This window comes from Maniola jurtina, chromosome 13 (genome assembly GCF_905333055.1).
Source record: "Maniola jurtina chromosome 13, ilManJurt1.1, whole genome shotgun sequence".
Taxonomy (NCBI): Eukaryota; Metazoa; Arthropoda; class Insecta; order Lepidoptera; family Nymphalidae; genus Maniola; species Maniola jurtina.
In genome coordinates, this window is record NC_060041.1 from 6,655,549 (window position 1) to 6,683,197 (window position 27,649).

The following is a 27,649-nucleotide window of genomic DNA, read 5'->3' on the forward strand; positions in this document are numbered from 1 at the left end:
GAAACTTGCACCATTACAACACAATCCAAATGAAGATGAATAACAAATTGGTGACGTACAACACAATGCATGCATTGCACAATACAGCAACACTCTTCCTGGACGCACTTACTCGCTGGACGTATGCAAACAAAGTAAACAATTATGTAAGACCGCCACACTATTACCTATTTTGTATAGGTCCTACAATACTTTACGACGTATCATCGATAAATTATACCTAGTTATACCTAGTACTAGGCAGTTTTAGAGTTCCCATTAAACCATATCTATCTACTACGATGGTTAATTTATCTGTTAAACTTTACCACAAAACCCATAAAGCTATAACGTATCTCAACTATAGTTTTTATCCTCGACTTTACCTGTATTCATTTCAGGCCATACCTTAGCACGGGACTGTCTTTATTATGAATCTTCGATAGCTTTGTTTTAATCGGTCCGCGCGGTCGGCGCGTATAAAAAAATTAGCCAATAATTACAAATTCATTAACTTACTGATCCTCGCAAATTCATCCGCGTGGATTAGATTTTTTTTAAATCCGGATGTCAGGGGTTTTAATTTTTTCGCGGCACCATAATGTTTTCTAACGTAAAAGTAGTCTAAGCTTTACTTTTTATAACATCAGTTATTTGCCAGTAAAATCCCGTCAATCGGTCCAGCCGTTTCGGAGACAAAAGAGCAAACAGACAGACAGAGGTTTCCTACCTACTTTCATATGCATTTTGTAAAAGCTGTTATTTTAACATTACAAACAGACACTTCAATTTTATTTATTTGTATAGGTAGATCTAAAAATTCAAGTCTTATGTGGCAAAGATCCCTCAAGGCAAACGGTGCTATTATGCCGTTGCGACACCATCCATGTCTGGCGAGGGAAAGAAACGTTTATGCGTATCGGCGCACGTACGCTGAATGTAACATTTTGACCTATTGATTGGTTAACAAGCCCCTAAAAATTGAAATTCTAGTTGACACATAATGATTTGCGTAGGTCATGTATGAATTTGGTCTGAGAGCCACACAATCTATTGATGAAAGCACGAATAAAATTTCTTAAAACGAACAGATAGAAAGTTTAGATAGATAAATTATATTATTATTTACAGCTTTGCACAAGACGAAACATTACTTTTCATTTTTAACCCCCGACCCACGGGGTGTTATAAGTTTGACCTGTGTATGTGTGTATCTGTCTGTGGCATCGTAGCTCCTAAACTAATGAACCGATTTTAATTTAGTTTTTTTTGTTTGAAAGCTATGATCGAGAGTGTTCTTAGCTAGCTATAATTCAAGAAAAGTGGTTCAGCCGTTCGAAAGTTATCAGCTCTTTTCTAGTTACTGTAACCTTCACTTGTCGGGGGTGTTGAAAATTTTTAATTTACACTTGTAATATTATTATACTTAGATACCTACAGGATGACTTTTCAACCACCTGGTTTTTAATTTACACTTGTATTTATAGCTTTACACAATACCAATGAGACTGGGTTAGGTATTTCATCTTCACTTTTTCAATTAACCGAGTGTGTAATTTCACAACGCGGTCAAAACACAAAAGAGTCGAAGAGTAAAGATCAAATATTTCTGTTGGAGTAACCTTACATTGGGAAACTTGAACCGAGACAGGTAAAATGCATATTATTGGTTAACGTTGCTTCCGTTTCCTTTTGTAAAGTGTGATAATTTTGTGGTTGCAACGTTTCATAATGTGTCTGAACTATGGGAACAGCAATATTGTCCTTTATCTGTTAACTGTGACTTCAAAATTACTGAAATTACGGTTTGCAAGGAAAGTATCTACTTTACTTAAAAATAATTTTGTTATTGTACAATATTATATAAGGCTCTGTCCTTGATAATTAAATATATTTCTAATTATGACGTCGTAACATGGCGGACACCCTTTCTTATCGTAAGTTCGGACGTATTAAACCTACTTACTATTTACACCATGCACATAAGAATCTAGAACGGAAAAGTCTATGGCATCACTTCACATCCTTCTTTTATCAGACATCTGTTGACGCGAGCACAAAACTAGGTACAAATACCAATCTTGAACATTCCACTTTTAGTTTGTAAAATGAAATACACACGCAAAGTCGAATTATTTAAGAGGGGTCTCTCCGTCACTCGCTTCATACAAACGTAGTTCCAATTTCATTTGAATATTAAGCAACCAAAGTCCATGAAATTTTGCAGACATATTCTAGAAACTAATATCTATGTCTGTGGTTTTCCAGATTTCTGTTAAAATATTCGGTTTCAAAGTTACGAGGTCTTAAAAATTTACATACAAATCTTTGAGTTCCTGTAATTTTAAAACTACATATTTTTATAAAAATCTAAAACACCACAGACACAGATATTAGTTTCTAGAATATGTCTGCAAAATTTCATGGACTTTGGTTGCTTAATATTCAAATGAAATTGGATCTACGATTGTATGAAGCAAGTGACGGAGAGAGCCCTGTTAAGTGTGAACAGAAACTCTATTCTAATTCTTTTAAGTCTGAATTTTCAGGATTTATAATAATATTGTGACTAACTCTGTATCTTTAAACTAAACTACAGTGGCAGGCCTAGATATATCGTTATCCGTTTTATAACGTTCCTTGCGGAATAGGATACCATTATTATGTCAATTAAGTTTAGTTTAGACTAGAGATTGCGTACAACAGAAATAGCCACAACATTAAACAAGCAAACTTATACCTATTTGTGTAAATTTAAATTTTTAAATACCAAATGAAGAAATAGTCGAGAGGATTTCAACGCCTGTCCTGATGACTAATGATCATCAAATAACATCCTTACTAATATTATAAATGCGAAAGTAACTCTGTCTGTCTGTGTGTTACGCAATCACGTCTAAACTATTGAACCGATTTAAATGAAGTTGGGTACCGAGATAGTCTAGAGCCTGAGAAAGGACATAATATGATACTTTTTAATTCGAAAAAAGAGCTGTAAGGGATTCAAATAAGGGATGAATATTTGTATTGAAATTACGTCATTTTTAAAGCTAGAAGCTTGAAACTTATTTTTTAGGCTTTTGATTAGATATAAATAAATACGATATTCAAAGTTTTGTAAAAATTTTACCCAAAAGGGGGTAAAATAATGCAATGCCTGGTTAAAAACCTACTGTTTACTAAGCTATTACACTGATCGTGAGCAATTTACTCTTATCCACTGAGGAGTTTCGTGTTGTACCACCTCTGAAGTATAATCCCGGAAAACTAAAGATTTCCAACGGGATTTTAAAAACCTAAATCCACGTGGACGAAGTCGCGGGCATCATCTATACTCATATTATAAAGAGGAAACCTTTGTATTTTTGTATGTTTGTATTGAATAGGCTCAAAAACTACTGGACCGATTTCAAAATTTCTTTTACCATTACTTAGAGGGATTCTTCCGAATCCGTATAGGCTATATTTTATCCCGGAAAATAGATAGGATTTTTCGTGGTAGTGTCCACCCGTACGAAGCCGGGGCGGGTCGCTAGTCTAATTATAAATAAAGCAATCTCATTTCGTATCATAAAAACTCACCCAGTGGGAAAGCATTCAGAGCGGAAAATTGTAAAAATAAAGCAAAGAACACCAATAAGGAAGTTAAGAGTTGAAGATGCGCAAATTAATAATATTGCATAAAAGCATCACATTCCAAAATTACTATTCAAAAAACACGCAAAAGATTACACTAAGTAAATAGATGAAAGCTATACCGACAATAGCTATACTGGTAATTTTATTTGCGAATCAATTGACGGTAAGAATATTATTAAAGGAAAAGCATTTATTCAAGAGTATGTAACTGTATAATACATCTAAACGAAGGTGAAACTCGAGGTGTAATCATTCTGGTATATTCATATACCACCACAAATAGCATACGAATCCATGACGCTTCCTTATTTCTACTGGGAGCCATTATGGTATTTCTGTATGGTAAATTTGTACATACATACGTATTTATATATATATATATATATATATAAATATATATATATATATATATATATTAAGGAATAATAGAATTTTTTTAGCATGCACAATCTTACATTACATGTAGATATTTTCATCTGGCAAGGTGGCAGTTTGTAGTTGATCCAACATTATGTAAATCAAAATTAACGACTAAATACCACAGGTTTTGTAACCAAAAGTTAGAATAGCACCTAGAAGCCATTACTAAATGGCTTCTGGCTTCCATAATTTAGTAACATTTCTTTAACATTGACCGTTCACTTTGCATCCAGTCCAACGGGTGAGAAGGCTCCAGTGGTAAGCCAACGCGCGAGGTGCTCGCGCGCAGTATTGTATAACAGTTGTGTGAGTGACGTGATCTGTGTTTTTTGTAAGCGAATGTGGAACAGTACTTTTGCTCTCGTTAAGGTAATGCTTTTCTTAAGTATAGGTAATTGTTGTTATATTAGTGTTATTTTCTGTTATTTTAATTGCTGTTTGTTGATCATTATCAATTTTTGGTTGTGTTATGAGAAGTTACGAGTACTTCCTCTGACTGGTCCACTGCAGGTGTGCATAGGTGACCCAGTTTGTTTAAAATAATGATAAGTACTAGCCGTGAAACTTTTGAATGATAATTTTGAAAAGTAACAAAGAAGTACAAAATTTTTAAAATAGAGCCGAGCTTTATGATTTAATGCAATAAATAGGTAGTTTACTCTGTAAAAAATAATGTGACTACAGTATGAAAATTCAGAGATTCGTAGATTCTTCAGATTCATGATGATAATTTTTTAAACGATTTTAAAGATTTGGGGTTGAACAAATAATCAGTGACGGATTAACCCTTAATCAAATTAAGCAATTGCCTAGGGCATCACGTCTGAGGGGGCACCAGAAGGAGCACAAAAAAATAATACGTCCTTAGGGCATCACGTCTCACTTTCACGTCACCAAAAACCACACCAAAAAAAAGTTTCTAGGACTAATTTGAAAATTCGCGCGTTTTAGGTTGACATAGAGATTAGAGTCCGTCCTAGAGTCATAACCCCACTCCCGCTAGCCCACTCGCTGCCCGCTTATGCATTCGACAATTCGAATGCCCCCAAAAGCCGCAAGGCGCATTTCAATAAGTAAATAAATTATGCTTTGGTTTTTATTGTTGTCGCACCTACTCCACTTCTAAAGTACGTTACATCTCAGCTTCTTATTTTACAAAAAACTAATGTTTTTAGGCGGTAAAGGTTTAATTAAAGACCGATTCTATTTGACATACGGATAGGGGGGCCCACAGGCATGGATTGCTTAGGGCATCAAGTAGTCTTAATCCGTCACTGCAAATAATACATAGAAATTTGGAAAATAGCACACAATTTTTTTCTTAAATTAGATATTTATTTCTAGAATGTATAATATCTACAAAATTTCATAGAGTTTGATCAGTTTTTTGGATTGTTTGGATTCAAATGAGAACAAACTATGTTTGTATGAAAAGCGTTGTAGAGCGCGATAGGGAAACTTCTCTTAAAAACTTAGTCTCAAGAAATTGCTAAATTGTCAGTCTAGCTTAAGACATTAGGATGCATAGCGGTGCCCAAGATGAAATTAATAAACCTAGAACGTAGCAACTTGACATTGACCTGTGTATATAATAATGACATTATCTTTAGAGGCCATCGATAAAAAATCATATGAGAATAAGGCGCTGTAACGGACATATACATAAAACTAGCTTTTGCTCGGTGCGCGAGCTGCTAAAGCAGCTCACGTGACGTGGTAAGGTAAACTTTATTATATAAAACCAAATTGATTTATTAAGATACATAATTCACCCCGAAAAACCCCATAAAATGACAGGCATTTCTATTTTTTGTAGAAAATGTAAGTCCGCCATCTTGGATTTGAAAATAAATGTCGTTATCAAAATCAGCACCCAGAAAAACCCTGAAAACGATATCCATATTATTTTTTGTAAATTAGGATAATAATTTAGTAGGGTGCGTGGGTGCGCGGACCACTAAAGTGGTCCGCGAGCATGCAGAGTTTGTTCCACCGAGTAGACCTTCGGACCCTGATCATCTTTTGCCAAGAAACCACTCTGCCATCTTTTATAGCCTCCGAGATAGACACCGACGAAATTTGTACGGCGGCCATCTTGTTTTTTCAAAATTTTCCACTTTTTCTATTAATCGTTTACTACATTCTTCAAAGATTGCGAGTTTCAGCGAAATCGGTTGGAAAACAATAGAGTTGCAAAAATCACGTCGGTCGCCATCTTGTTTTTCTGAAATGTCATAATTTTTCCCTACTCGCCTCCCCCACCCGAACACATCTCCCCTACATTATTGTATCGTTTTCCGGCTCTTTCTAGGAGAATGAGACATTCAATATTCGCCATACATTTTCTATGGGAAAAAAAAAATCCGCCATTTTGATTTTTTTTTCTAATTATCGAGTAGACCTTCAGATCCTGATCATCTTCTTCCCAGAAACCACACTTCCATCTTTTATACCCTCCGAGCTGGACACCGGCGAAATTTGTATGGCGGCCATCTTTTCTTCGCCATTTTGAAATTTTTTTCAGCTTTTTGGCAATTGGATGATGTCATGAATGACATTTGCTCGAGCACCCCCCACCTATCCTTAATACCTTAAGCGGGCCCTTCACCCGTCTCCGATATCCTCAATCATCAGCTCTCTCCATAATTTTGGCTTACTAAGTTTTTGTTTTCTATCTGACACCATCAGTGAAAAAAAATATTTTCATACAAAATTTTACAGGAGTTTTTTAGTTGAAAATCTCGAAAATCTCCCCTAAAGTGGCAACACCGGTTACATATCTCCATACTGCCAGCCGAGATACACAATCGATTCATACATACTGACTTTCCAAAATGTTGCCAACTGCCTCAAAAACGTGGTCAAAATTTCGAAAAATAAAAAAAAATACAAAATGGCCGCCAACTCGTTTCACAGAAAGATTTTACACGGTTTCATAATTTTCCTATTAACTACAGGATATACCGCGCCCGATGACGTTTCAATCTTTCCTCTCGCTCGCACCCACGCGAAAGGGGATACCGTGAAAAAGACCGTGTCGAAAATCACTTTTACTTTGATAAATTCCAGTGTTGCCAGTCTCCGGTGACAAAAATACCCAAATGTCATTTGTACGAGCAAAACACGTAATTACTCATACTCGGATTTTGCTAAAAGTGCGTATTTCGATTTTTTACAATTTCCCGAAAATCTTGAAATTTCCCTAAAAATGGGGTAATTTTTTCCCACCGATCTATACCTCGAGTCTATACGTACAACCGCTTCATAGAAGCCGAATCGCTCCGATGTTGCCAACTTTGAGATATTTAACTTTTAAAATTGCGTTTTTTCGTACCTCGAACAAAACGGCCGCCATGACAGCCGCCATCTTGAATTTTTAAAAATCCTTTCCGTTCTGTCAAAATTCAGGATCATTGTGAGCAAAACAAGAAAAAAATTATTATTTTCGATTTCGCGTTTCGGATCTGTGGCGCCGCGGTTCGGGGTCGAAAAATCAAAATTTTGAAAACTCTCCAGCTCGGCCGCCATTTTGTTTTTCCAATTTTTTCTACCTTTTCTATTAACCATTTACTACTTTCCTAAATAGTTGCGAGTTTAAACAAAATCGGTTGGAAAACAAAAGAGCTGCAAAAATCACCTCGGCCGCCATCTTGTTTTTCTGAAATGTCATAATTTTTCCCCAGAGGGTTCCCGAAACCGAACACATCTCCCCTACATCATTATATCATTTTCCGTCTCTTTCTAGGAGAACAATTATGTCAATGAGTGAGTGAGTCAGTGAGTGGTAATTGAGCTATATATAGTATAACTAGTTTTTGCTCGGTGCGCGAGCTGCTAAAGCAGCTCTCGTGACGTGGTTAGGTTTATGAGTTGTATTAAACCGATTTTTTTTATTAAGATACACAAATTACCCGAAAACCCCATAAAACGACACCTATATCAATTTTTTTCTTAAAAAGTGCACGCCCGCCATCTTGGATTTCAAAATAAATGTCATTAACAAAATCAGCACGCTGGAAAACTTTGAAAACGATATCCATATCATTTTTTGTAAAAACGGGGTAGTTGAGGTTAATAAAGTAGGGTGCGTGGGTGCGCGGACCACTAAAGTGGTCCGCGAGCATGCAAAGTTTGTTCCACCGAGTAGACCTTCGGACCCTGATCATCTTTTGCCAAGAAACCACTCTTCCATCTTTTATAGCCTCCGAGATAGACATCGACGAAATTTATACGGCGGCCATCTTGTTTTTCCAAAATTTTCCACTTTTTCTATTAATCGTTTACTACATTCTTCAAAGATTGCGAGTTTCAACGAAATCGGTTGGAAAACAAAAGAGTTGCAAAAATCACGTCAGTCGCCATCTTGTTTTTCTGAAATGTCATAATTTTTTACTACTCATATCGTGCATCCGAATATATCTATCGAACATTATTGTATCGTTTTTTGTCTCTTTCCAGGAGAATGAGACATCCAATATTCGCCATACAAAATGTATGGGAAAATAAATTCCGCCATTTTGAATTTTTTTTCTATTCATCGAGTAGACCTTCGGACCCTGATCATCTCATGCCAAGAAACCACACTTCGATCTTTTATACCCTCCGAGCTGGACACCGGCGAAATTTGTATGGCGGCCATCTTTTCTTCGCCATTTTGAATTTTTTTCCAGCTTTTTGGCAATTGGATGACGTCATGAATGACATTTGCTCGAGCACCCCCCACCTATCTTCAATACCTTAAGCGGGCCCTTCACCCGTCTCCGATATCCTCAATCATCAGCTCTCTCCATAATTTTGGCTTACTAAGTTTTTGTTTTCTATCTGACACCATCAGTGAAAAAAAAATTTTTCATACAAAATTTTACAGGAGTTTTCTAGTTGAAAATCTCGAAAATCTCCCCAAAAGTGGCAACACCGGTTGCATATCTCCATACTGCCAGCCCAGATACACAATCTATTCATACATATTGACTTTCCAAAATGTTGCCAACTGCCTCAAAAACGTGATCAAAATTTCGAAAAATTAAAAAAAATACAAAATGGCTGCCAACTCGTTTTGCAGAAATAAATTACATCGTTGTACAACTTTTCCAATAACTACAGGATATACCGCTCCCGATGACGTTTCAATCTCTCCTCTCGCTTGCACCTACGCGAAACGATCGGCCCTAAAAAAAGACCACGTCGAAAATCACTTTTTCTTTGATAAATTCCAGTGTTGCCAGTCTTAGGCGACAAAAATACCCAAATGTCATTTGTACAATCAAAACACGTAATCGCTCATACTCGGATTTTGCGAAAAGTCCGTATTTCGATTTTTTACAATTTCCCGAAAATCTTGAAATTTCCCTAAAAATGGGGTAATTTTTTTCCTCCAATCTATACCTCAAGCCTATACGTACAATCGCTTCATAGAAACCGAATCGCTCCGATGTTGCCAACTTTGAGATATTTAACTTTTAAAATTGCGTTTTTTCGTACCTCGAACAAAACGGCCGCCATGACAGCCGCCATCTTGAATTTTTAAAAACCACTCCCATCCTGTCAAAATTAAGGATAATCGTGGGTGAAACCAAAAAAAAATTATTATCCTCGATTACCCCGTCTCGGATCTGTGGCGCCGCGGTTCGGGGTCGAAAAATGAAAATTTTCAAAACGCTACGGCTCGGCCGCCATCTTGTTTTTCCAATTTTTTTTACATTTTCTGTTAACCGTTTACTACTTTCCTAAATAGTTGCGAGTTTAAACAAAATCGGTTGGAAAACAACGGAGCTGCAAAAATCACGTCGGCCGCCATCTTGTTTTTCAGAAATGTCATAATTTTTCCCCAGAGGGTTCCCGAAACCAAACACAACTCCCCTACATCACTATATCATTTTCCGTCTCTTTCTAGGAGAACAATTATGTCAATGAGTGAGTCAGTGAGTCAGTGAGTGGTAATCGAGCTATATATAGTATAACTAGTGTTTTGCTCGGTGCGCGAGCTGCTAAAGCAGCTCGCGTGACGTGGTTGGGATGACAAGTATTAAAACGATAGTATTTATTAAGATACAAAATTAACCGCGAAAACACAATAAAACGACACCCATATCGATTTTTTTCTTAAAAAGTGCATGTCCGCCATCTTGAATTTCAAAATAAATGTCGTTATCAGAACCAGCACCCTGGAAAACTCTGAAAACGACATCCATATCATTTTTTGTAAAAACGGGGTAGTTGAGGTTAATAAAGTAGGGTGCGTGGGTGCGCGGACCACTAAAGTGGTCCGCGAGCATGCAGAGTTTGTTTCACCGAGTAGACCTTCGGACCATGATCATCTTTTGCCAAGAAACCACTCTTCCATCTTTTATAGCCTCCGAGATAGACACCGACGAAATTTGTACGGCGGCCATCTTGTTTTTCCAAAAAATTCCACTTTTTCTATCAATCGTTTACTACTTTCTTCAAAGATTGTGAGTTTCAACGAAATCGGTTGGAAAACAAAAGAGTTGCAAAAATCACGTCAGTCGCCATCTTGTTTTTCTGAAATGTCATAATTTTTCCCTACTTGCTTCCACCAGCCAAACACATCTGTCCTACATTATCGTATCGTTTTCCGTCTCTTTCTAGGAGAATGAGACATTCAATATTCGCCATACATTTTCTATGGGGAAAAAAAATCCGCCATTTTGAATTTTTTTTCTATTCATCGAGTAGACCTTCGGACCCTGATCATCTCTTGCCAAGAAACCACACTTCCATCTTTTATACCCTCCGAGCTGGACACCAGCAAAATTTGTATGGCGGCCATCTTTTCTTCGCCATTTTGAATTTTTTTTCAGCTTTTTGGCAATTGGATGACGTCGTGAATGACATTTGCTCGAGCACCCCCCACCTATCTTCAATACCTTAAGCGGGCCCTTCACCCGTCTCCGATATCCTCAATTATCAGCTCTCTCCATAATTTTGGCTTACTAAGTTTTTGTTTTCTATATAACACCATCAGTGAAAAAAAAAATTTTCATACAAAATTTTACAGGAGTTTCTTAGTTGAAAATCTCGAAAATCTCTCCAAAAGTGGCAACACTGGTTGCATATCTCCATATTGCCAGCCGAGATACACAATCGATTCGTACATATTGACTTTCCAAAATGTTGCCAACTGCCTCAAAAACGTGATCAAAATTTCGAAAAATTCAAAAAATTACAAAATGGCCGCCAACTCGTTTTGCAGAAATAAATTACATCGTTGTACAACTTTCCCATTAACTACAGGATATACCGCTCCCGATGACGTTTCAATCTTTCATCTCGCTCGCACCCACGCGAAATGATCGTCCCTGAAAAAAGACAATGTCGAAAATCACTTTTGCTTCGATAAATTCCAGTGTTGCCAGTCCTCGGCGACGAAAATACCTAAATGTCATTTGCACGAGCAAAACACGTAATCGCTCATACTCGAATTTTGCTAAAAGTGCGTATTTCGATTTTTTATAATTTCCCGAAAATCTTGAAATTTCCCCAAAAAATGGGGTAATTTTTTTCCTTCAATCTGTACCTCGAAACTATACGTACAATCGCTTCATAGAAGCCGAATCGCTCCGATGTTGCCAACTTTGAGATATTTAACTTTTAAAATTGCGTTTTTTCGTACCTCTAACATAATGGCCGCCACAACAGCCGCCATCTTGAATTTTTAAAAACCACTCCCATTCCGTCAAAATTCAGGATAATCGTAGACAAAACCCAAAAAAAAATTATTAGTTTCAATTTCCCGTTTTGGATCTGTGGCGCCGCGGTTCGGGGTCGAAAAATCGAAATTTTCAAAACGCTACGGCTCGGCCGCCATCTTGTTTTTCCAATTTTTTCCACATTTCCCATTAATCGTTTACTATTTTTTTCAAAGATTGCAAAATTCAACGAAAGCGGTTGGAAAACAACGGAGCTGCAAAAATCACCTCGGCCGCCATCTTGTTTTTCCGAAATGTCATAATTTTTCCCCAGAGGGTTCCCGAAACCGAACACAACTCCCCCACATCATTATATCATTTTCCGTCTCCTTCTAGGAGAACAATTATGTCAATGAGTGAGTGAGTCAGTCAGTGGTAATCGAGCTATATATAGTATAATATAACTAGTTTTTGCTCGGTGCGCGAGCTGCTAAAGCAGCTCACGTGACGTGGTAAGGTTAACTTTATTATATGAAACCAAATTGATTTATTAAGATACATAATTCACCCCGAAAAACCCCATAAAATGACAGGCATTTCTATTTTTTGTAGAAAATGTAAGTCCGCCATCTTGGATTTGAAAATAAATGTCATCATCAAAATCAGCACCCTGGAAACCCTGAAAACGATATCCATATTATTTTTTGTAAATTAGGATAATAATTTAGTAGGGTGCGTGGGTGCGCGGACCACTAAAGTGGTCCGCGAGCATGCAGCGTTTGTTCCACCGAGTAGACCTTCGGACTCTGATCATCTTTTGCCAAGAAACCACTCTTCCATCTTTTATAGCCTCCGAGATAGACACCGACGAAATTTGTACGGCGGCCATTTTGTTTTTTCAAAATTTTCCACTTTTTCTATTAATCGTTTAGTACATTCTTCAAAGATTGCGAGTTTCAACGAAATCGGTTGGAAAACAAAAGAGTTGCAAAAATCACGTCGGTCGCCATCTTGTTTTTCTGAAATTTCATAATTTTCCCCTACTCATATCGCGCATCCGAACATATCTCCCAAACATCAATGTATCGTTTTCCGTCTCTTTCTAGGAGAATGAGACATTCATAATCGCCATACAAAATGTATGCAAAAATAAATTCCGCCATTTTGAATTTTTTTTCTATTCATCGAGTAGACCTTCGGATCTTGATTCTCTTTTGCCAAGAAACCACACTTCCATCTTTTATACCCTCCGAGCTGGACACCGGTGAAATTTGTATGGCGGCCATCTTTTCTTCGCCATTTTGAATTTTTTTTCAGCTTTTTGGCAATTGGATGTCGTCATGAATGACATTTGCTCGAGCACCCCCCACCTATCTTCAATACCTTAAGCGGACCCTTCACCCGTCTCCGATATCCTCAATCATCAGCTTTCTCCATAATTTTGGCTTACTAAGTTTTTGTTTTCTATATAACACCATCAGTGAAAAAAAAATTTTTCATACAAAATTTTACAGGAGGAGTTTTTGGGGAGAATCTCGAAAATCTCCCCAAATGTGGCAACACTGTTCACATATTTCGATACTGCTGGTTGAGTCACACAATCGATTCATACATATCGACTTTCCAAAATGTTGCCAACTGCGTCAAAAACGTGATCAAAATTTCGAAAAATTTTAAAAAATACAAAATGGCCGCCAACTCGTTTCACAGAAAGATTTTACACGGTTTCATAATTTTCCTATTAACTACAGGATATACCGCTCCCGATGACGTTTCAATCTTTCCTCTCGCTCGCACCCACGCGAAAGAGGATACCGTGAAAAAGACCGTGTCGAAAATCACTTTTAATTTGATAAATTCCAGTGTTGCCAGTCTCCGGTGACAAAAATACCCAAATGTCATTTGTACGAGCAAAACACGTAATCGCTCATACTCGGATTTTTCAAAAAGCCCGTATTTCGATTTTTTACAATTTCCCGAAAATCTTGAAATTTCCCCAAAAAATGGGGTAATTTTTTTCCTCCAATCTAAACCTCGAGCCTATACGTACAATCGCTTGATAGAAGCCGAATCGCTCCGATGTTGCCAACTTTGAGATATTTAACTTTTAAAATTGCGTTTTTTCATATCTCTAACATAACGGCCGCCATGACAGCCGCCATCTTGAATTTTTAAAAATCACTCCCTTTCTGTCAAAATACAGGATAATTGTGGGCGAAACACGAAGAAATAATTATCCTCGACTACCCCGTCTCGGATCTGTGGCGCCGCGGTTCGGGGTCGAAAAATCAAAATTTTCAAAACGCTGCGGCTCGGCCGCCATCTTGTTTTTCCAATTTTTTCTACATTTTCTATTAACCGTTTACTACTTTCTTCAAAGTTTGCAAAATTCAACGAAATCGGTTGGAAAACAACGGAGGTGCAAAAATCACCTCGGCCGCCATCTTGTTTTTCCGAAATGTCATAATTTTTCCCCAGAGGGTTCCCGAAACCGAACACAACTCCCCTACATCATTATAACATTTTCCGTCTCCTTCTAGGAGAACAATTATGTCAATGAGTGAGTGAGTCAGTGAGTGGTAATCGAGCTATATATAGTATAACTAGCTTTTGCTCGGTGCGCGAGCTGCTAAAGCAGCTCGCGTGACGTGGTTAGGTTTATGAGTTGTATTAAACCGATTTTTTTTATTAAGATACACAAATTACCCCGAAAACCCCATAAAACGACACCTATATCATTTTTTTTCTTAAAAAGTGCACGCCCGCCATCTTGGATTTCAAAATAAATGTCGTTATCAAAATCAGCGCCCTGGAAAACTCTGAAAACGACATCCAAGTCATTTTTTTGTAAAAACGGGGTAGTTGAGGTTAATAAAGTAGGGTGCGTGGGTGCGCGGACCACTAAAGTGGTCCGCGAGCATGCAGAGTTTGTTTCACCGAGTAGACCTTCGGACGCTGATCATCTTTTGCCAAGAAACCACTCTTCCATCTTTTATAGCCTCCGAGATAGACACCGACGAAATTTGTACGGCGGCCATCTTGTTTTTCCAAAATTTTCCACTTTATCTATTAATCGTTTACTATATTCTTTAAAGATTACGAGTTTCAACGAAATCGGTTGGAAAACAAAAGAGTTGCAAAAATCATATAGGCCGCCATCTTGTTTTTCTGAAATGTCATAATTTTTCCCTACTCATATCGCGCACCAAAACATATCTCCCCTACATTATCGTATCGTTTTCGGTCTCTTTCTAGGAGAATGAGACATCCGATATTCGCCATACAAAATGTATGGAAAAATAAATTCCGCCATTTTGAATTTTTTTTCTATTCATCGAGTAGACCTTCGGACCCTGATCATCTCTTGCCACGAAACCGCACCTCCATCTTTTATACCCTCCGAGCTGGACGCCAGCGAAATTTGTATGGCGGCCATCTTTTTTTCGCCATTTTGAATTTTTTTTCAGCTTTTTGGCAATTGAATGACGTCATGAATGACATTTGCTCGAGCACCCCCCACCTATCTTCAATACCTTAAGCGGACCCTTCACCCGTCTCCGAAATCCTCAATCATCAGCTGTCTCCATAATTTTGGCTTACTAAGTTTTTGTTTTCTATACGATACCATCAGTGAAAAAAAAATTTTTCATACAAAATTTTACAGGAGTTTCTTAGTCTCGAATCTCGAAAATCTCCCCAAAAGTGGCAACACCGGTTGCATATCTCCATACTGCCAGCCGAGATACACAATCGATTCATACATATTGACTTTCCAAAATGTTGCCAACTGCCTCAAAAACGTGATCAAAATTTCGAAAAATTAAAAAAAATACAAAATGGCCGCCAACTCGTTTTGCAGAAATAAATTACATCGTTGTACAACTTTTCCAATAACTACAGGATATACCGCTCCCGATGACGTTTCAATCTCTCATCTCGCTCGCACCCACGCGAAATGATCGTCCCTGAAAAAAGACCATGTCGAAAATCACTTTTTCTTTGATAAATTCCAGTGTTGCCAGTCTCCGGCGACAAAAATACCCAAATGTCATTTGTACAATCAATACACATAATCGCTCATATTCGGATTTTGCACAAAGTCCTTATTTCGATTTTTTACAATTTCCCGAAAATCTTAAAATTTCCCTAAAAATGGGGTAATTTTTTCCCACCGATCAATACCTCGAGCCTATACGTACAATCGCTTCATAGAAGTCGAATCGCTCTGATGTTGCCAACTTTGAGATATTTAACTTTTAAAATTGCGTTTTTTCGTACCTCTAACTTAACGGCCGCCATGACAGCCGCCATCTTGAATTTTTAAAAATCACTCCCGTTCTGTCAAAATTCAGGATCATTGTAAGCAAAACAAGAAAAAAATTATAATTTTCGATTTCGCGTTTCGGATCTGTGGCGCCGCGGTTCGGGGTCGAAAAATCAAAATTTTCAAAACGCTACGGCTCGGCCGCCATCTTGTTTTTCCAATTTTTTCGACATTTACCATTAATGGTTTACTCCTTTCTTCAAAGTTTGCAAAATTCAACAAAATCGGTTGGAAAACAACGGAGCTGCAAAAATCACGTCGGCCGCCATCTTGTTTTTCCGAAATGTCATAATTTTTCCCCAGAGGGTTCCCGAAACCGAACACAACTCCCCCACATCATTATATCATTTTCCGTCTCCTTCTAGGAGAACAATTATGTCAATGAGTCAGTGAGTCAGTCAGTGGTAATTGAGCTATATATAGTATAACTAGTGTTTTGCTCGGTGCGCGAGCTGCTAAAGCAGCTCGCGTGACGTGGTTGGGTTAACTTTATTATATAAAACCAAATTGATTTATTAAGATACATAATTCACCCCGAAAAACCCCATAAAATGACAGGCATTTCTATTTATTGTAGAAAATGTAAGTCCGCCATCTTGGATTTGAAAATAAATGTCATTATCAAAATCAGCACCCTGGAAAACCCTGAAAACGATATCCATATTATTTTTTTGTAAATTAGGATAATAATTTAGTAGGGTGCGTGGGTGCGCGGACCACTAAAGTGGTCCGCGAGCATGCAGAGTTTGTTTCACCGAGTAGACCTTCGGACCCTGATCATCTTTTGCCAAGAAACCACTCTTCCATCTTTTATAGCCTCCGAGATAGACACCGACGAAATTTATACGGCGGCCATCTTGTTTTTCCAAAAAATTCCACTTTTTCTATCAATCGTTTACTACTTTCTTCAAAGATTGTGAGTTTCAACGAAATCGGTTGGAAAACAAAAGAGTTGCAAAAATCACGTCGGTCGCCATCTTGTTTTTCTGAAATGTCATAATTTTTCCCTACTTGCTTTCACCAGCCAAACACATCTGTCCTACATTATCGTATCGTTTTCCGTCTCTTTCTAGGAGAATGAGACATTCAATATTCGCCATACATTTTCTATGGGGAAAAAAAATCCGCCATTTTGAATTTTTTTTCTATTCATCGAGTAGACCTTTGGACCTTGATCATCTCTTGCCACAAAACCACACTTCCATCTTTTATACCCTCCGAGCTGGACACCGGCGAAATTTGTATGGCGGCCATCTTTTCTTCGCCATTTTGAATTTTTTTCCAGCTTTTTGGCAATTGGATGACGTCATGAATGACATTTGCTCGAGCACCCCCCACCTATCTTCAATACCTTAAGCGGGCCCTTCACCCGTTTCCGATATCCTCAATCATCAGCTCTCTCCATAATTTTGGCTTACTAAGTTTTTGTTTTCTATCTGACACCATCAGTGAAAAAAAAAATTTTCATACAAAATTTTACAGGAGGAGTTTTTGGGGAAAATCTCGAAAATCTCCCCAAAAGTGGCAACACCTGTTGCATATCTCCATACTGCAAGCCGAGATACACAATCGATTCATACATACTGACTTTCCAAAATGTTGCCAACTGCCTCAAAAACGTGGTCAAAATTTCGAAAAATAAAAAAAAATACAAAATGGCCGCCAACTCGTTTCACAGAAAGATTTTACACGGTTTCATAATTTTCCTATTAACTACAGGATATACCGCGCCCGATGACGTTTCAATCTTTCCTCTCGCTCGCACCAACACGAAAGGGGATACCGTGAAAAAGACCGTGTCGAAAATCACTTTTACTTTGATAAATTCCAGTGTTGCCAGTCTCCGGTGACAAAAATACCCAAATGTCATTTGTACGAGTAAAACACGTAATCACTCATACTCGGATTTTGCTAAAAGTACGTATTTCGATTTTTTACAATTTCCCGAAAATCTTGAAATTTCCCTAAAAATGGGGTAATTTTTTCACACCGATCTATACCTCCAGTCTATACGTACAACCGCTTCATAGAATCCGAATCGCTCCGATGTTGCCAACTTTGAGATATTTAACTTTTAAAATTGCGTTTTTTCGTACCTCGAACAAAACGGCCGCCATGACAGCCGCCATCTTGAAATTTTTAAAACCACTCCCGTTCTATCAAAATACAGGATAATCGTGGGCGAAACACGAAAAAATAGTTATCCTCGACTACCCCGTCTCGGATCTGTGGCACCGCGGTTCGGGGTCGAAAATTCAAAATTTTCAAAACGCTACGGCTCGGCCGCCATTTTGTTTTTTCAATTTTTTCTACTTTTTTTATTAATTTTTAACCAATTTCTTGAAAGTTTGCAAAATTCGACGAAATCGGTTGGAAAACAACGGAGCTGCAAAAATCACACCGGCCGCCATCTTGTTTTTCTGAAATGTCATAATTTTTCCCCAGAGGGTTCCCGAAACCGAACACAACTCCCTTACATCACTATATCATTTTCCGTCTCCTTCTAGGAGAACAATTATGTCAATGAGTCAGTCAGTCAGTGGTAATCGAGCTATATATAGTATAATATAATACGAGTACGCTGAAAGAGTTCACGCCATAGAAAATGACAGTTATTTTTTGTGCTGATTAAAGCTCTCCACCGACCGTACCGGGAATTGAAATTGACATTTTGTGTACAAAAACCGGCCAAGTGCGAGTCAGAGAATTGGTCCCTTGGACCGTGTTGGTATCGCGAGGAAATGTTTGACGTACCTACTATCAATGTAACAAGAGTAAATTAAAAAATTATAACACCCCCGACAAGTGAAGGTTACAGTAACTAGAAAACTAGAAAAGAGCTGATAACTTTCAAACGGCTGAACCGATTTTCTTGAATTATAGCTAAGAACACTCTCGATCAAGCCACGTTTCAAACAAAAAAAAAACTAAATTAAAATTGGTTCATTAGTTTATGAGCTACGATGCCACAGACAGATACACAGATACACACTTCAAACTTATAACACACCTCTTTATAGGTCGGGGGTTAATAAAATACAAACAGACACGCTTTCGCATCTATTATATTAGTATATATTACTATGAAATTGTGTTGACTGTTTGTGACACTTGTTTAACAAGTATTAAAGTTCACATAGGTAAACTTTTGGATTTTTTAAATGAAAATAATACGATAAAATTTTCTCATTTCAATAACTGCGTTGAAATTATACTCGTATTATGTTATACGGTTTCAGTGAATAACTTTGATAAAATTTACCAAACATGGAAGTTAGTTGAATATCTTCAAACTAACAATTTCCTATTTTTAACAGGATCTGCTTATTATCCTAAGCCGGACTGTGCATATTGAATACCAAATATATTTACATGTTTTTACACAATCAAGAGTTCAATTCACTTCCAATACATCTGTAGAGATAGGTTTAAATGGAATACAATGGAGGAGGCTTTTACCGCCACTGGCGGCCCTTACATAAAAGTCAAATAAGTTAATTGCAATGTAATATTATTTTAATGTAGAGATTAGGTTATTTTTATTATATATATAGTGTAAATGTTAAGTAGTTAGAAAAAATAAGAATAAGTATACTCTAGGTTACATGTAAAATTAGTAACTGATGCCACAGACAGATACACACGTCAAACTTATAACACCCCTCTTTTTGGGTTTCGTTTGGGGGTTAATTACTACTAGAGTTGTACACGAAAAAGTTCGTTTTTGTCGGACTATACTAAAGACTTCAACGAGTGTGCAGCCACAAACACAATGTTAAAATATAAAAAACTTCACTTTCAATACAAGTAATGGAATTCTGCAAACCAGATAATGGATTAACAAGTATTTTATAATGTTTTTGTGTGTATGTAAAAAATATCTAGATTTCAACTCTAACCCTATCAAAAAGTATTTGTAGTAGGTATAGGTATAATATATCTAAATTGCAATGACAACACTGGTATTCATTGTTGAGTGAAATGCGAACCAGATGAATTTGGTGAAATCTAGCGATATCTTGAAATATGGGCTTCCAGCTAGAGGAAAAATCGGTCAAGTGCGGGTCGGACACGAAGGGTTCCGTACCATCGTACAAGATTATGTACTTTTTATTTTATTTTAAATTGATATGGCGGCCATTTTGAAATTTTTACTATTTGTCGTTATAGAGGCAATAGAAATATACACTCTGTGAAAATTTCATCTCTCTACTTAATACGGTTCATGAGGTACAGTCCGCTGACAGACAGACGGAGGGACAACGAAGGCTTAGTGATAGGGTCCATTCATGTACGGAACCCTTTAAACAGGGGAAGGTGGTGCACACGATAACGAGTATTACTGATAACAGTTAAGAATATAGGTACAGTACGTGTTTGGCTATCAAGGTCGGCGGCATTCGGTAATGGCCTGACTGTCGTGAGTGTGTTGGCAAATCCAACTGGTTACCTTCGCAATCTCAGTTGGACTTTAGGTTTATTAATTACTTGTTGACCCGTTCCGGCTTCACACTTGTAGGCTTACCTAGTCCACAGACAAATATGTTATGTTAAAATATGTCATACAAACCTTTCTTATGAAATGTTCTAAATGATAATGAATCCCGTTTTAACAGCAAACCAAATCGATCAGTGTAATAGCTCAGTAAACAATACACTATTAAGTTTAACCACATTATGTAATAAGAACATGACACATTACCTAATTACATTCATCTTTATTTCTTGCCTATTAGGAAAAGGTTTTGATTTCGGTGAAAAAAAAATAATTGGCACCTAAGCTTCTCAGTGCAACTGCAAATCAATAAGGGTTTCACTATTATCAGTCAAAACATTTTACGAGGAAGCCGGGACGGATCAAGTGAATTAACTAAAAAATCAGAAATAATTTTCATTAACTACCAGACCGACAAGACAAGGGAACTGTTTTACATGTTTAACACCAGTTTAACTTCATATTAATTTTACCTCAAAAACATACTTCCTGTTCTGTAGTTCAGTAGTACACAAAAACTATTTATATTTCAATAGCAAGGCACATGTTTCTAGGCAATTTCGTAAGCCTCATTGCTCTTATTATAGTTTTCTTTACGTAGATTCGATACTTGCGAACGTTAAGATTTTCTTTCTCCCCTTTTTCCTTGAAATTACAATGGTAGAACATTTTTTCTTTTTCAGATCTACATTAGTTGGACTACTACGTAGTACGAAACTTGATATTATAATGCTCATACGTCTCAAGTATTATATTCATAACTACAACGTTGCAAAAATCTATTAACCCAGACGTTTACCGGTGAACCGATTAGATGTTGCAACGCAACTATTGTAGTGTATAATTAATTGACTTGAGAGCAACCTTATTCTCACATCACACTAATATTATAAAGGCGAAAGTTTGTATGTGTGTGTGTGTGTGTGTGTGTGTGTGTGTGTATGTTTGTTACTCCTTCACGCAAAAACTACTGGACGGATTTGGCTGAAATTCGGAATGGAGATAGATAATATCCTGGATTAGCACATAGGCTACTTTTTATCCCGGAAAACCAAAGAGTTCCCACGGGATTTCGAAAAACCTAAATCCACGCGGACGAAGTCGCGGGCGTCAGCTAGTGAATTAATAAAAGTGAATTTAATAAGACAATAAGCAGACATAATCATATAGGTCTCATGAATATTGTTATTAGTGTGATTTGAACAGATGACAGGAATATTCCAACTCCCATGGGACCAAAATATTTAGGTACTTATTTAGATTAAAATAATAACAGTCAAGCGATACTTATCCTACATATTAATATGTATACGAGAGGATTCGAAGAATTCTATCAGAACTCCATAATTTGTAAAAAAAAACTGTGTTAAGTACGGTCGATTTCGTAGATATCACATATTTTGACATCTGTCAGTTACATATAATTGTGTGCCAGGGCATGCCCTGGCATTTTAATCAAATAATGTGGTTCTATTAAATTGGCTACTTTAGTTACATTTCCGATCATCTAGATACGTATTTTATACCACGTTGCTCTCGTTAATCCAGAACATTCTTACTGTAAACTTATATTTTTGGAATTATAATATTTATCATTTATATAGTTTTAATAGATTGTTACTCAATGTCCTCAGCGCGGATAGGAAGTGACTCTAAGTTTTACTTTTTGTCGATCTACATAATAATATAGTATGTGTCAATTCACAATTGCTTAGTAACTACTTACTCAAATATTGATTAATGAATTACATACATTAATACTTAATTAGTCTTATGCAACCAATTTATTACAATAAAATAACTTGTCGTGGGTACACTGGATAAAATTATTGATAACTGTACTGTAAGTACTGTAATTCGTACATGTTCATTAAAAGATAAGCGTCTTTAATTTTATTGATTTAAGGCTTATTTTATGGATAAACGACATAATATAGTAATGTGAATATATACGATGATTTGGTGATATCGATATTTCGACCCAGTTTCGACATAGATATTAGTTTCTAGAATATGTCTGCAAAATTTCATGGACTTTGGATATTCAAATGAAATTGGAACTACATTTGTATGAAGCGAGTGACGGAGAGACCCCTCTTAATCTTTACAATCATCAAAATACGGTCATGAAATCGCAGAAATGAAAAAACTTCAGAGTATTTTTTATGTTGAAATTAGAGTTTAAAAGATACCTATAAGTAATTAGAGGAAAATTATTACAAACGAAATGAAATAAATTGTAGTAAAACGTTTTAAAAGTCGTTCGTGCAATGTAAACTATGAAATATATTCGAGACCCACATCTTTCCTTTCATCTTTCATAATTTGTGGTTGGCAAGACTTTGTGGTCAAAAGCCACACAGTTACTTTTGTTAGATTCACATTGACTATATACTTATTTCATCTTCTTTTAGATTTTTTATATCAAATACTCTACCTATATTATAAATGCGAAACTGTGTTTGTTGGTTGATTTATTGGTTTATTGGGTTATCCTTCAATCAATCCGCAACGGCTCGGCGTGTTTTTTTTTTGTGTGTGGATATAGTTATATACCTGGTCAGTTACATATTTATCCGGTTTTATTCCGGAAATCAAAGAGTTTCCACAGGTTTTTCTGCAGTTTTGTGATTATTGCATTGTGAAAGTAACTCAAGGTAGAAAAGTTTGAATTGGACAAGGTTTTGATATCACGTCCATCGGGCCGCGTCGAAACTACCTATGTAAAATTCTTCAAATTCTCTATTTTGTAGTATGAAATGTTGATTTAACTCGCTTGGTTCCTTACAGCAAAAAAAGCGGTTGATATTAGTACGGTCACCGTCAAACTGTGGCCGTAAAATAAAAGCAAAATTGATTATAAAAGTCAGGGTTTATTAACTTTGGACCTTTTAACTTTAACATTTAGCATCATATAGCCTTGTGCAACCTATTTTACTTTTTATTGACTTCAAAAATTAACGGCACCATAACGTAACAATGTGTTCTGCCCTTGCCACATAGGCTTCGCAACCTATTGAGCTGTCGGGTACTCTGGTTCCCCTACGGCTCTCCTCATTTCTGACTTGACCATATAGAGCCCGCTGGATGACCATAGTTAACGACATGTCTAGGATCCATATGTCATCATTGGAGATAGTCCGAAAAACACTTCTTGTGAATTCTTTGATTTTTCGAGATAAAATGTAAGCCTTCCACGGGATGAAGCTATCAGTAGACCAAAATTGGTAAGATCGGTCGTGCACATGCTACGCTAGCTGATAGACAGACACTTCCTCATTTATACATTAGTATTAGTATCTATGATGAAATAATAAAAATAATTTGTTTAATTTCAGAGCGATGCGCAGCTGATTCAAAATGGGAGTGTTAACAACAGTTTCGGCAGCTGCTAAAGCAGCGCTCACAATAGGGGGGATAGGCAAGCTGACATTCATACCCCTCATGTTGGCAGCCATGGCTTACTTCAACTACGATCTCCTAGATCCAGAGAACAGGCCGTTTAACCAAAAGTATCTACGGGAAGAGTATGATTTCATCATCGTAGGAGGAGGCTCCGCTGGGTCTGTTCTAGCGAATAGACTGACAGAAATCGAAGGCTGGAATGTCCTTTTATTGGAAGCAGGAGGACACGAAAATGATATTAGCGATGTACCATTATTATCCTTGTATCTTCACAAAAGCAAACTGGATTGGAAATACCGGTAAGAACTTAGCAAAAGCTAACTATATGATAATATATGCTATGTAAAATAAAATATTGTCTGCTTTTTTAATAATAAATATGACGTAAGGGTTTGACTGCAGTCATGTCATCTCTGATAAGCAAAATTACAGTTTAAAAGCAGAGCTATGAAAGTTTAATCAATGTCTACTTCAAAATGTCTTACTGATTACTAATTTTTCAATTACTTAAATGTACATTTATGTATGAACACATTTCTAGGACTGAACCTCAAGACTCGGCCTGTCAAGCTATGATAGATACACGTTGTAGTTGGACCAAAGGAAAAGTACTCGGTGGATCATCCGTCCTTAACACCATGCTTTACATTCGTGGCAACAAACGAGACTTTGATCAGTGGGAATCATTTGGCAACCCTGGGTGGGGATATGATGATGTCTTACCATATTTCAAAAAGTCTGAAGATCAAAGAAATCCTTACTTAGCTAAAAATACCAAACATCACTCAGTCGGTATGTATAAACAAGCTATTAACTTTCTTTTTATCTCGAAAAATCAGAGTTTCCCTGTAATTTTGAAAAGCCTAAAACCACGTGGACAAAATCACGGCCATCATCTAGTATTTTGTAAATGTTTTCTAGGCTCTAACAATTTAAGAGCATCTTCAATTTTTCAATTACCTACTGTCAACATTATTGGCATTTTTTCCAAAAAGTATCACGTTTTTAAGATATTTATTTTTAAATCTTTCATTGTTTCACTGATAGTAAGGCTGATTACAACTATATTTTACAACATGCAACTTACATATTTGCTGTAAATATTTCAGGTGGATATCTGACAGTACAAGATGCTCCATACAATACACCAATTGGCGCAGCTTTTCTACAAGCTGGTGAAGAAACAGGCTACGATATAATAGATGTAAATGGAGCACAACAAACAGGCTATGCTTGGTACCAATTTACCATGCGAAGAGGAACCAGATGTTCCACAGCAAAGGCCTTTCTCAGGCCCGTTCGATTACGACAAAACCTGCATATTTCTCTATTTTCTCATGTAACCAAAGTTTTGATTGATCAAGAGAAGAAAAGAGCATATGGCGTTGAATTTATTAGAGATACTGAAAAACAAGTTATTTATGCGAAACGTGAGGTTATATTATCTGCGGGTGCGATTGCATCGCCTCAATTGCTTATGCTTTCAGGAGTTGGTCCGGCGAGTCACTTGAAAGAAGTAGGCATTAATGTTATCTACGATTCTCCTGGTGTTGGGAGAAATTTGCAAGATCACATTGCTGTCGGTGGAATCGTGTTTCAAGTCGACTATCCCATAAGTTTAGTCATGAACAGACTTGTCAATATCAACTCAGCGTTGCGCTATGCTGTAACAGAAAATGGGCCATTAACCTCTAGTATTGGCTTGGAAGTAGTGGCCTTTATAAATACAAAATATGCCAATGCAACAGAAGACTGGCCTGATATAGAGTTCATGATGACTTCAGCTTCGATACCCTCAGACGGAGGAACTCAAGTTAAAAAAGCACATGGGATTACAGATGAATTTTATGAAGAAATGTTTGGTCATATATCGAACAGAGACGTTTTTGGTATTTTTCCCATGATGCTACGACCTAAGAGCCGTGGTTTTATTAAACTGAGGTCTAAAAATCCCTTAGAATATCCAATTATGATACATAATTACCTAACACATCCTGATGATGTCGGTGTCCTGCGGGAAGGTGTAAAAGCAGCCTTAGCAGTAGGGGAAACTAAGGCTATGAAACGTTTAGGTGCCAGATTTAATGACAAACCAGTTCCTAATTGCAAACATTTACCCCTTTACACAGATGAATACTGGGATTGTTATATCAGACAATATACTATGACAATATACCATCTCTCTTGTACCGCAAAGATGGGCCCATCTAGTGACCCCATGGCAGTAGTGGACCCACAACTGCGGGTGTATGGTGTAGAAGGTCTGCGTGTAATTGATGCAAGTATTATGCCGGCAGTTACAAACGGCAATATTAATGCTCCAGTTATTATGATTGCAGAAAAAGGAAGTGATTTAATAAAAGAAACATGGTTACCAAAGACAAATAAGAGGAAACGTAGATCTTTAAAATGTTCGAAAATAGAGCAACTTTTTTCAAGAAGTAATAGCCTTAATACAAAATGTATGGTTGACAGATGATGAAGGGCTATAATATTAGGTAATTAAATTTTCAATATGGCCATAGATCTACAGAAGGTTAATTAGACTTCAAATAAATATTAACAATTTTGTTCACATACTAATATGTCATGATACATGTAATATTTCTAGTCTTTATTTCATCTAAAGTTACGAGTATATTGGGGATGGAATAGAATATGACAGTGTGATTTGTGCATTGTTAACTTGATTGAACGTATGGGGTACGGAAAAAAAATGTTTTAATTATTTAAACAAGAGTTTTAGCTACATAATTTGTACTGTGGGTTGGACAAAAAAAAAAAAGAAATACATGAATCAAGTAATCAACCCACATATTAAATAGAACCTGCCTATTTTTTTTTATTCAGCTGTTAGTGTCATATTCTCAAATTCAATACAATGTGGTTCATTTTGGCATAACTGGGCCCACTTATGAAAACGTACTCGTTAAGTCCGACCCGAGGAAATTTTTACACTAAGTATTACTTAAATCAAGTTATAATAATATGGTTTGGTCTTGTAAATAAATATACTATTGTAATCTTTTCTGTAATATAGTTACTGAATTCGGTGTTCTCAGATGACAATAAAATAGATAGGTATAGTATTATTTTGATAAAATTAGATGTAAGTAGTTTCAATATAAAGAATTAATGGTGACTTTAAATGGTTTTATTTAAGGCTACTAAATTGCATTCTAATATGTAGTTACCTGAGTATTTTATGAATAATGAGTATGGTTTACTCGGCAGGAACCACCTTGTACTATGATGTCAGTCAAGCCTGTCATAGCAATTACACGAATCGCGATTTTAATAATTAATTATTTACTAACTAACCAGTTAGAGTACCATGACACAAATTCAAGTGAGCATAGACTGAAAGTAACTAGCAGGCACTAGGTGTCAGATTTCCATTAATACCATCTCATTAAATGCAGATATGCTTACCTACAATTTATATTTCCCTTTTTCCCTGTTTATTTCACTAGACCGCCAATGATTATCCCCGAGAATTATAAATTATTATAAGAACGAATCATGTATTATTTATTATAAGGGAATGTTGTATAACTTTTAACTTTGATTTAAGCAAATTGAAAAAGATTTGAAGCTAAATTCTTAGATAATAGTTCCGAGGGCAAAGCACGACGAAGAAAGCAGATAAGTACAGAGATTTGTCTCATATTCATTGAATCAAAACTATGTATGTATGAATTTATTATATTATTGATTTATTTGTAAGACCAACGCCAT

The 27,649-nt window shown here is 36.6% G+C and overlaps 2 protein-coding genes across 2 annotated transcripts in view; one reads left to right on the forward strand and one right to left on the reverse strand.

Annotated features, from left to right (window-relative positions):
- Positions 1–27,649, reverse strand: part of LOC123871441 (flotillin-2) — a 229,410-nt gene that overhangs the window by 39,533 nt on the left and 162,228 nt on the right. The window lies entirely within an intron of this gene.
- LOC123871430 (glucose dehydrogenase [FAD, quinone]) lies at positions 4,309–26,958 on the forward strand. Its single transcript, XM_045915234.1, has 4 exons — positions 4,309–4,407; positions 23,845–24,210; positions 24,453–24,703; positions 25,021–26,958. The coding sequence occupies exons 2-4, from the start codon at positions 23,867–23,869 to the stop codon at positions 26,388–26,390; spliced, it is 1,965 nt and encodes a 654-aa protein (XP_045771190.1). The 5' UTR covers positions 4,309–4,407; positions 23,845–23,866; the 3' UTR covers positions 26,391–26,958.